The following is a 15,414-nucleotide window of genomic DNA, read 5'->3' as shown; positions in this document are numbered from 1 at the left end:
ACAAATGCCAATATGCCATGGAACGATTTAGCTTAAGAGTCTCCATTTCTAGACTCTTCACCTCACGTTTAGTAATCTTTGTGCACAGTGGTTATATATATATGATGCCCCTTCCAAATTGACCATCTAGTGCGTTATAACCAAGTTATTGGTTGCCAAAAATATAATATCTATTCCTTGGTGTGCAGTGTAATTAGGACTTATGTAGTGATTTCTTGCATACTAGAATCCCTTATATCAGCCCTTTCGTTTCTGGACTGATAGATGCTCTGTGAGAAATATTAATCACTTTGGTCTTTCCTTATGTTCTACCGGTAGCCATAGTTTCTCCAAAACTGTGCCCTTACCGTGCGGTTTTTGCAGACATAGATTGTGCAATTTCATTACTTTCCATCAAGAGGTCTAGTGCTTTGGAGGCGCTGCCGACCACAGCGGGAGGAAGAGTATTTGAGAATAGGTAAGGTCGTGAGCGTTGCCTTAGCAGGTCAATTAAAGGCTTTGGTCCTGTTGTATAACCACCTAGAAAGATACAGCGGTATGTTACAAAAGTCTAGACAAACATATCAATGGTATGTAAGCTGCAAACGGAGAACCAGCCTAAATAAAATGCATTGGTATGCAACCTAAAAAGATGGCGTAACACGGCTGTCCATGCACATGATTTCGGTATTGGGTAGATGGGGAAAGTCCATGGCTAGTAAGCGGATATCAGAACATCCAGCAGACTCTAGTGAGTTTGCTCAGCTTTAGGGCTCATGCAGATGAGCATATCAGACAAACACACTGACCAATGTTATTCAATAGGGCTGTTCAATTGATTGATTCTTCTCTAGGCCCCACAGTCCATGAGGACAAAAAACAAAAAATTGCAGCATGCACCACTGACTTGTGTATTTCGAATGAGACTCACCCATTCAAGTCTATGGGTGCGTAAAAAAAAGAAAAACCAGATCCCTCACAGAACATCTGTGTAGTATCTAATGATGAGTGAGCGTGTTCTGTTAACCCTTTTGGCAAGCATGTTCGGGTGCTCGAATGTTATGTTTGAGTCACTGTGTGTGCATGATTTGCGACTGTTTGACAGCTTTAATACATGTGAGGAATGCCTAAAAGATAGGCATTCCTCACATGTATTAAAGCTGTCAAACAGTCGCAAATCATGCACACACAGTGACTCAAACATAACATTCGAACACGCCTCAAATACTCGGTGAGCAAATGAGTAAATCTCGAGTAACAAGCATGCTCGCTCATCACTAGTAGTAGAATTTTTACAGACACATTTCTATTATAAACCTAGGAAATTATTTGAACATGTACATTTTTTAATGTAAATGTATGAAAACTGATCACACACAGAAGTAAAAAACACACTGATGAAAATCGTCAGTTTTCTGGATGAAACTTGGACGATTTTTCATCCGCAGATAGCTGTATCTGTGGGGAGTGTGTTGCCCATGTGTAAGGACTAATAATACAGGTACACTCCTGACAATATGGAAGATTTATGAGTGCTGACCTGCTGCTCCGCCCAGCGCTTTGCCAAGAGTGGAATTTACAATGGTCACCTGGTCCATGACTCCCAAAAGCTCATCTGTGCCCCTGTCAATGAGAAAGCATGGGTAAGTAAGGCTTTCCCACACACATTTACAACTTTTTTTTTAAAAAAAGAAGTTTAAAAAAGTGAAAGAAACACATCTCTGCTTCCATATGCGGACTTGTCCTTATGCCTGTTCTAACTATGACACCCCTGTATGGCTAGAATATTTCTGTTCAGTGGACATTGGGGAATAGCTATGGTGGTCTACACTGCCAGCATGAAGTATGAGTTGGGGGCCTCAGTTTCACTGCACCCTACAGCAGCTTCCTGGGTGGCTATTAGGGTATGAATGGGACTTGTATATGGGCTGCTGTCTATATAGATAGAAGGGTAAAAGGTAAAATATCCCACTGAAAAGCTGCCTTCTCAGAAGAAGGCAAGTATGAATATTGAGAACATCTAATGCCATTTCAGATTATTCAAGGCCTGGGTATAGAGTACAGCGACAGCTCTACTTGGCCAGAGTATTCTTCATCTGTAGTTGCTCCCTCTAATGTTATTTTATTGTGTAAATGCTGACCTGGAAAAGCAAATGCCTCTGGTAGCCATCAGCAACACTGCAGTTATTCTGCATTGGATATTTTATATGATTCTTCCCCTCCCCTATAGCTCATGCAAAATGCCAGAAGTCCACAGTGATGCAGATGGTTGCTGTCTGCTACAATTATTTCACAGTCCTTTGAGGGATGACATATAAGGCAATGACTATTTGGTGAGTTTTTGATGTGGCAGATTTTATGCACATTAAGTTACTTTTAGATGCATCATGTTTTAAATAAAGCTGCTTTGTTTTTATTTGGCTTGGACAAAAGTTAGATACAGTCATGTATAGCTTGGGTGTGTTTCAATCAGTTTCCGCTGCAGAAACGCTCTAAAACCACATATGCAGATTTCCAGCATCTAATGCAATTATATGGGGAAAATCAGCACATAAAATTCTACGTACTCGCAAGAGAAATTGACATGTTGCGGATTTCAAAACTTGTACCGCAGGTCAGTTTACGCTGTGTAAAAAGAGAAAAAAAATAAAATAAAATGCTCACATACAGTTCCAGCAAAGTGGATGGAATTTAAGACTGTTTTTTTTTTTTTGAGCAGCAAAAATACACAGCGTCAAAAACTCACCAAAAAAAACTGTGTAAACTTATCCTCAATTTCCAAATTGCCTATTTCTGCTTTATAGCCTTTTTAGTAAATTAAAACGTACGGATGGGAGAGAGCACACTGCACTCAAAATATCGTTTAGGTTTTAGATCTAATGACTTACCGTACAATTTACACCAGAAAATGGTGATAAAGAGGCGACAAGCAGATCTGGCATTTAGAAGGCCAACAGCCGACTACACATTTTAGGCTGGGGCTAAACGGCTTAGACATCAGATAAGTGGCCAAAAATCACTCTGCACTGCCGAAACATCACAGCATAATGCAAGCGAATGGTAATTGTGGCTCAAAAGCTACTGTGCCAGCAACAAGCAATTTGCAGTCAGAATTCATTGGAATATTTTCAACCGGTTGTCGCAGTACCTTGTGAGTCACAATATGACCCCCATTCACCCGCATTAAGCTGTGATGTAGTAGCGGACAGAGTGATTTTTGTCTGTGCACCGGATAGTTGCTGCACAGTGTGCGGCTGCACTTTCCTGTATGTATATACTTTATTACAGGCACCGCAGCTAGCACCTAATCACAGTGGCTTCATTCTGTTAGGAGTTATTGGTCAGATTTATGTTTTTTACATATACATATTGGATATACACATGAATTATGAATTACTAACAAAGAATACATTAGAAAGCACAAAACACAATGTGATTTTCAGAACAATATGGACATGATTTATGCCTTTAAGGGAATCTGTCAGCTGGTTTTTGTTATGGAATCTGAGAGCAGCATGATGTAAGGACAGAGACCCTGATTCCAGTGATGTATCACTTACTGTGCTGCCTACTGTCATTTTGATAAAATCACTGTTTTCTCTGCTGGAGATCTAGCAGTTCTCCGAATGCTGAGCTCTCTATAACTTCGCCCACACCACTGATTGGCAGCTTTGTGTACACTGCATATGGACATAAAGCTGCTAATTAGTGGTGGGGGTGGGATTATAGAGAGAATTTGACCAGGGGGCTCGAGACAGCTAGTCCTGTACTGATTATCTCCTGCTGATAAAACATTGGATTTTATTGAAACAGCAAAACAGCCTAGTAAGTGGTACATCCCTAGAATAGGGGTCTCTTCCCCAATCATGCGGCTTTCAGACTACATAGCAAAAATCTGTTGACAGATTCTTTTTATTGTGGCAGGAAATAACACTATTTTAATATCCAATAAACTCAAGAAAATGCGCTTTGCGTATTATTATCACTGCCTTACCGTCCATTTGGTCCCATAAAACCAGTGGCATGGCATTCATCTATGAATACTAAGGAATTATATCGCTTTGCAAGGTCACAAATCTCACGAAGAGGAGCGATATCCCCATCCATAGAGAAGACTCCATCTGTAACTATGAGACGCAGCCGGTGTTTCTGGAAACAAATGAGAGGTTAGTGTGTTATGGAACTGAAGCGGCCCCCTGAGAATAGAGCATCCCGGGGTACAGCACAGATGTGCTTAGTCAGCTTTAGGTTAGTATGAAGTATGGCCGGAGCAGTTAGCGAGAGAGCCATAGTACAGGACATGCTGCAAATGGAAAAGGTGACCAACAAGGTGTGGAGAAAAAGAATCAAACTGACCCTTTAAAGCTGAGCTCCCAGCAATAATACCCACTTCAGCACATACGTGCGACTACAGAACTCTTTACTGACTACATGCCTAAAAATTAATAAACTGCTTAAACTGCATTTTCCATTGCTAGACTGTAAAATACCAGAAAGCGAGAGTTGTTTTTCTGAACTATAGGTGCAGTAGTTACTCAGCATATGTCCGTATGTAATAAAGCAGCAGCACCTTGCGATCACATTTTTTGGATAGCACTTGGACTGAAAATACGGTTGTGTGCACAATCCCCAATACTTTGTTTTTGATAGGTCAGGAAATGGGACCAGTGCCCGGATCCCAGGCTTTATACTCCAAGCAGCATTTAGCAATGCTGTCCTCATAGCAATAATTACTTCCCCATACTTCTAGCTGCCCTCTACAAGTGTCTTAGAGACAACTCCTCTCTGTAGTAAAATTAAAAAGAAAGATCCTAGTTACTTACCGGTAACAGGATTTTACAGAGCCCATGACAGCACCACCTGAGAGAGGGTAGCCGCCCACCAAGGACAGGAACCTACTGAATAAAAAGGCGGTACCTCTCCTCCGCATCAGTTTTGTTTCAGAGCATGAGAGGGTCTCCGAAAAATAGGTTAGTACGCAACTTCCACCAAAACATTTCTTTGTAAAACACCCATAGTAGTACACACCATAAGTGATAGAGGGGAGGAAATTAATAGGGTGCTGTCATGGGCTCGGTAAAATCCCGTTACCGGTAAGTAACTAAGATCTTTTCCCCTTCTCCCATGACACCACCAGAGGAGAGATTTATAGAGATCAGACACCAGAGGGAGGAATCATCGGTTGCAACACCTTCCTCCCAAAGGACAGATCAGTAGAAAAGGAAAGGTCAAGACGGTAATGCTTGTAGAATGTAGAGGGGGGTGACCAAGTTGCCGCCTTACATATGATGTCGAGTGGCACATCCGCCTTCTCAGCCCAGGAAGCAGCTACGGCACTGGTGGAGTGGACCTCCAAGTACTGGACTAATACCCTCTTTACATCTAGAGCGTGAAGCTTTTGTTCCTCCGAATTTCTAGGATCAAGAAGGAAGGGAGAGTAATTTCTGGTGTCCTGTGGAATTTGGAGGCTACTTTTGGAAGCTAGAGTAACTTTAAGACCAGACCCGGCCTATCTATAGATACCTGAGTGAACGGATGGTTTACTGATAGTGAATGCAGATCACGAACCCTACGGGCTGACGTTAGTGCTACCAGCATGACTGTTTTAAAGGTGAGAACTTTTCCTGAAGAGCTCAAAAGGGAGGCTTTGTTAGTGCTTCCAGAACCAGATTAAGGTCCCATGGAGGTGTAGCACCCCGAGGGCTCGGCTGCTACAGGGGTATTGCACCTCGAACCAGAGGTGTGATATCCCACTCCCAGGTAAGGATGGAGTGTGGACTAGGGCTCGTTAGGCTGCATGCACCACACACACCCCATTTCCGAGGGACAGCTCAACGGTGCTCCCACAAAAATGCAGGCACAACAGCTTCTGTCCCTGGCTGGAGTGGGGAGGAAAACCCAGTGGTGTAGGAGCAGATAGGGGTGGGTCTCTGGGCATAGGTAGGAGCCCATTGGTTGCTAGTCACCTGGGCTCGGGTGTTAGAGGGAGGTATATAAGGTGGACACCATCTTAGGACAGGAGAAGGAGAAGGAGAAGAAGAAGAACTGCTCCACGGGCAGGCCTTGTCAGGAGGCTGGGGCCTGAGAGAGGAGAAGGAACAGCAGAGGAAGTAAGAAAGGAAACAAGGAACTGGAACACAGAGAAAGGCCCAGAGACACGAAGGCAGAAGGAACCCCAAAGGCCCAGGAGATTGCGGGTGAAGGGTTGGCAGAGCAGGGTACCGGGACCCAAATTGGTGGAGGCAACAGATTCCTCAGCCACGGACCGGAGGTTGTGACCACATCTTGGTGCGACCCCTCACTACATCCACCAGGAAAGTATACCACATAGGGTCAGGGAAACCGGAGATAGGTTTCGCCAAGAGAAGGCCCGAGGAAGCTGGACAAAGGTGGGTCACTGGTGAGGACGGCCAGAGAAGGGAAGAGAAGGGAGCCCTGTGCCACGCTCTGGAATTGCCTGGGAGTTGGTCGAGCCCCTTGCCTGGTGAACGCAGCACGGCTCAGGCAGTCCTTCATGTGCACAAGTGACCTGGATGAGAACTGTGAGTAAAGCATTGGAAACTGCAACCACACATCTCTGTGTTTCATCGCCGCACCAGCACCATTAGTACTGGGACGCTCACACCATCACTCCCATCATCCACCCTAGCTGCCCTGAGGCAATACTTCTCCCGTGGGGAGTTATCCCATACTCAGCTGTGCAAACAACATCAGCCTCAGCGGTCTGCAGCGCAGCGGCGGTCCCCACTGACCGCAATCCACGGGTGGCGTAGTCGGACATTTGTTATTACACCAAGACTACCCACTGGTTTGACCGCCCTGGGCACGGACCGGGTCACCGCCACACTGAGACTACAACCCCCAGCATCCCACCAGAGGCCCGGTTCCGGTTTCCCCACGCGGCCCAGGGGGCGAGTCAGAGGCATCCTTGGAGTAGGAATGGGTCTAGATCTGTTGCAAGCTTTAACGAATCTAGTGATCCATTTATTTGCTGCCAAGTCACAATTATATAGTGCCCCCAGAGCTGATACTTGTACCTTAAGAGTACTGGTGGCTAACCCCATGATTAAGCCCTTCTTAAGGAATTTTCCAGGATGGCCCCAATAGGAACCCTACCTTTAGCTGACTATCCTGAGGTAGATAGAAATTTAGCCCAAGTTCTCCATAGATCCTAGTGATTATTGGTTTTCTACTTGCCAGTAGAGTGGCAACTACACTTTCCGTGTTAGTAGTGACCTTTCAAAATCCAGGCTGTCAAATGCAGGTTCGATCTCTGGGGATGGAAGACTGGGCCCTGCCTGAGGAAATCTGGGTTGTCTGGAAGGACCCATGGTTCTGATTGGGACATCCTCTTCTTGGGCCAAAACGGGGCAATAAATATAACCCTTGCCTGTTCTTTTCGGATCTTCCTCAGGATAGTAGGAATCAGCATTAGAGGGGGAAATGCATACGCCAGGGTAAAGTTTCAGGGAATTTGCAGCGTGTCTACAGCAAAAGGCTTCTCCTTTGGATTTAAGGAGCAAAAGACTTTGGTTTTCCGATTGCGTTTGTTCGCAAACAGATCTGAGGTTGCCCCCATCGGCAGACAATCTGCTGGAAAATCGGTTCTTACTTTCTCTTCCCCTCTTATATGCAGCGCCGAGAGCGGAAATAGATGATTCTCCGCAAAATTAAGGATCTGTTCTGTCACTAAAATCAGAGGAAGGGATCTTGTTCCCCCCGACGATTGATATAGGTGACTGTTTGGTTGTCCGACATTATCCGGATGTGTTGACCCTGAAGTTGAGAACTTAACTCTACTACTGCGTTTTTGACTGCCAACAGCTCCCTCATGTTGGAGGAGAGACCCGTCTCGCTGTTTGACCAGAGTCCCTGTATTGAATGGTCTCTCCTGTTACCTGGAATGATCAAGGAACCCCCAGAGATTCATCCACCAATCCAGCGAGTTGATTACCGAACTCGAAAGAGATATTCTTCCGTCCAGGTGACCTCTGAGCTGTTTGTCTGCTGTCAGGATCTACTGCTGTAGACGTCTGGAATGAAACTGGGCCCACTGTACGGCTGGGATACAGGATGTCATCGTACCCAGTAGAGACATTGCATTTCTCAGAGTCATGGATGAATTGCCGATTACTCGTGAGTTGAGGGAATTGATCTTCAATTTCTTGTCCTCTGGCAGAAGACAAGTCTGGTTCTCAGAGTCTAGAATGAGACCCAAAAAGGACTGAACCTTCCTTGGTTCTAGATTTTCATAAATTTAGGATCCATCCCAATCCATTTAGACTGGCCGTGACTTCCGCCAGAGCCAGTGCACAGAGTTCTTTTGATCTACCCACCACGAAAAAATCGTCCAGGTAAGGGATGACTAGAATATCCTTCTGCCTTAGATGTGCCGTGACTTCCAGGATAATCTTTGTGAAAACCCTCGTAGCCATGGAGATGCCAAGGGGAAGAGCTGCAAACTGAAAATGTTTTATGTGTTTGTCGATATGTAAAGCTACCCTCAGATACAGTTGGTGTCTAGGAAAGATTGGGATGTGGTAGTAGGCGTCCTTCAAATCGAGGACGCACATATAACTCCCTGGGAACAACATCTTTATGGTCGATCTTATCGACTCCATCTTGAATGGTCTGTAAGTTAAATGGTTGTTCAGATTTTTCAAGTTGACAGTGGTTCTGAAGGAGCCATCCAGTTTCTTTATTAGGAAGAGAGTTCAGTAAAACCCTCTCCCTTGCTCGGGTACTGGAGTTTCTATTAAAACCTCCTTCTCGACCAGTGTGAGTACTTTCTGCTGTAGGGCCCATCTGTTCTCTCAGGCCTCTGGGGGCTGAAATCCTGACGGTGTCTCTGGGAATGGTTTTGAACTCCAATTTCAACACCTTTCCGATTATCCCTAAAATCCAAGCGCTGGATGAGATCTTCTACCAGGCGGGAAGGAAGTAGGACAACCTTCCTCTTACCTGGGGAGGCCCTTCACTTAGGGGCTTTTTTACTCTCCAAGGATCGACCCCCGAACATGAAGCCTCTATTATTCGGCTTCTTGTCTCTCCAACTACCTTGGTCTCGGGAAAATTTGCTCCGATTATATTTCCTTTTCCGAAAGGAGTTCTTATACCGGGGAACAGATACACTAGGAAAATCGTGTTTCTTGTCTGCGGCCTTATCCAAGATGTCATCTAAGGCTTTTCCGAAAAAGAAAGTCCCCTTCACATGGGATTGAGCAGAGTTTTGATTTAGACTGCACATCTCCTGGCCAGCTCTTGAGCCATAATGCCCTACGGGCTGCATTGGAGAGGTTGGCTGACCTGGCAGCCAACCTAACAATCTGCCAATGCATCCGCAAGAAATGCAGCCGCCCCCTGCATAAGAGGAAGGCCCGACAGAATCTTATCCCTAGGGACGTTCCCTTTAATCTGGTCCTCTAATTGTTGTAGCCAGATCATCATAGACATGGCGGTGCAGGTGGCTGCCACTGCCAGTTTCAGAGCCCCCGCTGAGGACTCCCAGGTCTGTTTTAGAAAAGACTCCGCTTTTTTATTGAGCGGATCCTTGAGGGCCCCCAAATCCTCAAAAAGCAGTGTGGATCTTTGAGGATTTCGAGATGGCCAATTTTCGACTTTTTGTCCCACTTAGCCGCGTCCTCCTCCTCAAAAGGGTAACCCCGCTTAGAAGAAGAAGGCAGCTGGCCATTTCTTTCTGGCTTTTTCCATTCCCTATCTATAAGAGTCTTGATCCTCTCATTGACTGGGAATGTGCGCCTCTTCTTCTGATCCAGGCCCCCAAACATGATATCCTGAACCGTTCTGGGAGCCTTGGCATCGGCTATACCCATGGTTGCTCTAATAACCTTGACTATTCTCTCTGTATTGTCAACTGAAAAACATGGTCTAGCCCCTTCATCATCATCCGCCGAAGATTCTGATGAAGACGATGATGAGAGGTCAGAGGGGGAAAGGGATTTTTTTGCGAAACGGGATTCTACTGATTCTTCTGAGTCAGAGGTAACCAATCTCTGCTTTTTCTTCTTGCGTGAAGTCAAGTTCTTTAAGGAATCCCTGACTTCCATATGGATTAAGGTTTTCAGGTCCATAGAAAAGCTAGGGGACTCCTCTGCTATAGTTTTCTGGATACAATCAGAGAAAAGGTTCTTAGCGTAGGAGCTGGGAAGGCTAACTTTACATAATGCATATTCCTTATTGTTGTTTTTAGAACTATTCTTTTTAGGTTCCTACCAAAACAGAAAGAAACAAAAAAGAAGAGAAAACAGAGAAGAGCACATTACTAAAGGTGAACTTTCACGAAGATCACTCACCACACTGCCGTTCAGACTAGGGTACCGGAGACTGTGGTTGCCGTTCACATGAACGATCCAATCTGACGGAGGTGGACTCTCGAGACGATTTTTTCTGACCAGTTCTGCCGTCGCTCGTACAGCCCCCACTACTGTAGCTCTGATGATGGGAAGACTCCCGATGTTGCTGGACAGGTTGTTTTGCATGCTGCTTGAGCTGCTTACATTGCTTAGGCGGCCGTGGCTGCTGCTGTTCTTCCTGCTGCTGCGGTGACTGCGGCTCCTCACTCATAATGAAGAGGATGCAGACACAGTCATCTTGTCAGCTTCCCATCCTTATAAAGCATATGAAGGCTCCACCCCCTTCGGGCCCTTACCCCCCTTACCCCTTCCGGGCGGCAGCGTGCTCGCTCTTTTTTTTTTTTAAACCAGCCAGCTGGCGCGCTTCGCCGCAAGATACCTCCTGCACGTGCACAGACCCAGCGGCTCCCGGCGCACTTGCAAACGGGGAGGAGTCATCCTGAATCGCACCCAGTGCATGCGCAGACCCGGGCTTCCGGCACACTCGTGACAGGGGCACGACGTGACCCTGCGCGTGCACAGATCCGGAAGGCCTGCCTGCCAGCGCGCTCAGCCACGGACCTCCGTGTGTGTGCAGCCCCGGCCTCAGGACCTAGCGCACGCGGGAGAGGACACCGGAAGGCGCCCCCCCCCCCCCCGCACGCAGACCTAGGTGCCAGCAAGATGGGGCTGAAGACTGAGGGCCCATCTGCTGCTTCTTTGCGGCCACCAGGCCGCATAGATCCTGGGATCCCTCTCCAGAACCCACGATCAGGTATGCAAGGCACCACCTAGAGAGGCTCCCATCAAGGAGAGGAACCAAAACTGATGCGGAATAGATGTACCACCTTTTTATTCAGTAGGTTCCTTTCCTTGGTAGGCGAATACCCTCTCTCAGGTGGTGAGGTCATGGGAAAAATCTGCCACCTAATCTGAGAGCAGCATAATGTAGAGACAGAGACCCAGATTCCTGGGATGTGTCACTTACTGGGCTGCTTGCTGCAATTTTGAATAAATCACTGTCTTAGCAGGAAATTATCACTAGAGAGCTAGTAAACCTGCTGCCGTTTAGTCCTCCATATTAATGAGCTCTGTATAACCCCGCCTCCACCACTGAATTTTAGCTTTCTTTGTACACTCTGCATAGGCAGAAAGCTGCCAATTAGTGGTGGGGGCAGGTTATACAGAGCTCAGCATTCAGAGAACTGCTAGATCTGCTGCAGGTAAAACAGTGATTTTATCAAAACTGCACCAAGCAGCTCAATAAGTGACACATCACTGGAATCAGGGAGTCTGCCCCTATATCATGTTGCTCTCCGATGGAGTAGCATAAACCTGATGACAGATTCCTATTAATTAGTTATCAGAATATTACCTATCCATAAGATAGGTGATAACTGTATGATTTGTGAAGATCTGAAATCTGGCAACCTCAGTGATCAGCAGGTGATTGGTAACAACTAACCATTATAACAACTATAGTCAACTGATTCATTCAATAATATAGTAAGTAGTCTGTGACAAAAAAAAAATAGTATCTATCACAAGAAAATCAAGGACTTGTTTCCAGAGTTATTCCAAAGGACAACTAATCACTATGCCCCATTATTGTGTGGACACTGTATGGCAGTATTATACAACCCCTGGCAAAAATTATGGAATCTCCGGGCTCAGAGGATGTTCACTCAGTTGTTTAATGTTGTTGAAAAAAAAGCAGATCACAGACATGGCACAAAACTAAAGTCATTTCAAATGGCAACTTTAGGACTTTAACCCCTTCGCAACCCTGGGATTTTCCGTTTTTTGCATTTTTTGCTCCCCTTGTTCCCAGAGCCATAGCGTTTTTATTTTTTGGTCAATATGGCCATATGAGGGCTTATTTTTTGCGGGACGAGTTGTACTTTTCAATGCCATTGCTAGTTTTACCATATCGTGTACGGAAAAAAAATTCCAAGTGCGGTGAAATTGCAAAAAAAGTGCAATACCACAGATATTTGTTGTTTTTTTTTAACCACATTCACTGAATGCTAAAACTGATCTGCCATTATTATTCTCCAGGTCATTACGAATTCGTAGATACCAAACATGTATAGGTTATTTTTTATTTAAGTGGTGAAGAAAATTCCAAAGTTTGGTAAAAAAAAAAAAAACGCCATTTTCCAAGACCCATAGCGTCTCCATTTTTGGGGATCTGCGCACCGAGCTGAAGTTTTTATTGATACCATTTTGGGGTAGATCCGATGTTTTGATCGCCCGTTATTGCATTTTATTGCAATGTTGCGGCAAGCAAAAACGTAATTCTGGCGTTTAGAATTTTTTCCTCATTACGCTATTTACCAAATCAGATTAATTCTTTTTTTATATTGAAAAGATCGGGCGATTCTGAACGCGGCGATACGAAATATGTGTATGTGGGTTTTTTTTCATTATTTTATTTTGAATGGGGCAAAAGGGGGGTGATTTAAACTTTTATATTTTTTAAACTTTTTGCTTGCTTCTATAGTCTCCATAGGAGACTAGAAGCAGCACTTGTCTGATCGCCTCTGCTACATACAGATGATCAGCAGATCACCTGTATGTAGCAGAAATGGTCCTGTGCTATGAGCGCCGACCACTAGGTGGCGTTCATAGCGACCAGCTCATGACAACCACTGGAGTCTGCTGCAGACCCAGGGTTATCATGTCCACCCATCGGTGACCCGCGATCACGTGACGGGGTCACCGATGGGCGGGGTAAGTGACGCGCTTCCGGCGCGGCGCTGTTAAATGCCGCTGTCAGAGATTGACAGCGGCATTTAACATGTTAACAGCCGCGGGTGGATCACGATTCCATCCGCGGCTGTTGCGGGCACATGTTAGCTGTAATAATCAGCTGACATGTGCCCGGTTCAGTCCGGGCTCACCGCTGGAGCCCTCACTGAACCGGGGGATTACAGCCTGTGCGTACTAATACGGCACAGGCTGTAAAGTGGTTTAGAAACCCTAAAAGAAATCAAGATTAAAAATGTGGTACTCAGTAAGGGTAATTTTTTTCAGACCAAGCAGAGGGAAAAAAATTATGGAATCACTCAATTCTGAGGAAAAAAATTATGGAATCACCCTGTAAATTTTCATTTCCAAAACTAACACCTGCATCAAATTAGATTTGCTCGTTAGTCTGCATCTAAAAAGGAGTGATCACACCTTGGAGAGCTGTTGCACCAAGTGGACTGACATGAATCATGGCTCAAACATGAGAGATGTCAATTGAAACAAAGGAGAGGATTATCAAACTCTTAAAAGAAGGTAAATCATCACGCAATGTTGCAAAAGATGTTGGTTGTCCACAGTCAGCTGTGTCTAAAATCTGGACCAAATACAAGCAACATGGGAAGGTTGTTAAAGGCAAACATACTGGTAGACCAATGAACACATCAAAGCGTCAAGACCAGAAACTTAAAGCAATATGTCTCAAACAGGAAATGCACAACAAAACAAACGAGGAACGAATGGGAGGAAACTGGAGTCAATGTCTGTGACTAAACTGTAAGGAAATGGGATTTACATACAGAAAAGCTAAACATAAACCATCATTAACACCTAAACAGAAAAAAACAAGGTTACAATGGGCTAAGGAAAAGCAATCGTGGACTGTGGATGACTGGATGAAAGTCATATTCAGTGATGAATCGTGAATCTGCATTGGGCAAGGTGATTATGCTGGAACTTTTGTTTGGTGCCGTTCCAATGAGATTTTTAAAGATGACTGCATGAAGAGAACATGCAAATTTCCAGTCATTGATGATATGGGGCTGCATGTCAGGTAAAGGCACTGGGGAGATGGCTGTCATTACATCTTCAATAAATGCCCAAGTTTACAATGATATTTTGGACAGTTTTCTTATCCCATCAATTGAAAGGATGTTTTGGGATGATGACATCATTTTTCAAGTTGATAATGCATCCTGCCATAGAGCAAAAACTGTGAAAATATTCCTTGAAAGAAGACACATAAGGTCAATGTCATGGCCTGCAAATAGTCCGGATCTCAATCAAATTGAAAATCTTTGGTGGAAGTTGAAGAAAATGGTCCATGACAAGGCTCCAACCTGCAAAGCTGATCTGGCAACAGCAATCAGAGAAAGTTGGAGCCAGATAGATGAAGAGTACTGTTTATCACTCATTAAGCCCATGCCTCAGAGACTGCAAGCTGTTATTAAAGCCAGAGGTGGTGCAACAAAATACTAGTGATGTATTGGAGTGTTCTTTTGTGTGTTTGTTTTTCATGATTCCATAATTTTTTCCCTCTGTTCGGTCTGCAAAAATTACCCTTACTGAGCACCACATTTTTAATCTTGATTTCTTTTAGTGTTCATTAAAGCCCTAAAGTTGCCATTTGAAATGACTTTAGTTTTGTGCCATGTCTGCGATCTGCTTTTTTTCAACAACATTAAACAACTGATTGAATATCCTCAGAGCCCGGTGATTCCATAATTTTTGCCAGGGGTTGTATGTACTTTGTCTGGTAATGACTAGAAGATGAAAAATTTTTAGGCCATCATAAAAGATTCTACCAACAACAATCAAATTCTCACTGACGGCATGATCGCTGCTTGTTTTGGCCGTGTTCACACGCAGTCCTGTGCCGCTGTGGTCTTTCTACTGTTTCCCTGCCCAATCACTTATTCTTGCAGAGAAACAACTGTTTTAGTTGTAAGACCACTCAGACCAACGTACTGACCAGTCTCACAGGTAAAACAGCAGTTTCTCTGTAAGAGTAAGTGACTGTAGGGAAACAGTGGAACCATCACAGCATTATAGTGTTCAAGGATGGCAAAATTAGCAAAAACTTTACTAATGACAGTATGTGGCACACTGCTACAGCCATGGACTAATCAAGTGGCCAGAAATCACTACAGGGTTGGCTACCTGCGCTTCTTTCAGTTTGGCCTCTAGATCCTCCAAGTCCATGTGTTTATACCGGTACTTATTGGCTTTGCAAAGGCGGATGCCATCGATGATGGAGGCATGGTTCAGCTCATCTGATAGCACTGCATCTTCAGGGGTCAGCATGGCCTAGAGAAGAAGAGGGGGAAAAAAAAAT

The 15,414-nt window shown here is 44.8% G+C and overlaps 1 protein-coding gene across 1 annotated transcript in view; it reads right to left on the bottom strand.

Annotated features, from left to right (window-relative positions):
* GCAT (glycine C-acetyltransferase) overlaps window positions 1-15,414 on the bottom strand; it is a 45,465-nt gene that overhangs the window by 6,332 nt on the left and 23,719 nt on the right. The window contains exons 4-7 of the mRNA XM_073642714.1: window positions 15,240-15,386; window positions 3,974-4,128; window positions 1,520-1,602; window positions 348-519 (exon numbers count right to left, since the gene is read on the bottom strand). Of these exons, the coding sequence (XP_073498815.1) occupies window positions 348-519; window positions 1,520-1,602; window positions 3,974-4,128; window positions 15,240-15,386 (557 nt within the window). The remainder of the gene's footprint in view (window positions 1-347; window positions 520-1,519; window positions 1,603-3,973; window positions 4,129-15,239; window positions 15,387-15,414) is intronic.

Source organism: Phyllobates terribilis, unplaced genomic scaffold (genome assembly GCF_046119375.1).
Source record: "Phyllobates terribilis strain yellow unplaced genomic scaffold, ASM4611937v1 Scaffold_8__6_contigs__length_399053987, whole genome shotgun sequence".
Classification (NCBI taxonomy): domain Eukaryota; kingdom Metazoa; phylum Chordata; class Amphibia; order Anura; family Dendrobatidae; genus Phyllobates; species Phyllobates terribilis.
The sequence above is the reverse complement of the archived record's forward strand: the minus strand, read 5'-3'. Positions and strand labels throughout refer to the sequence as shown.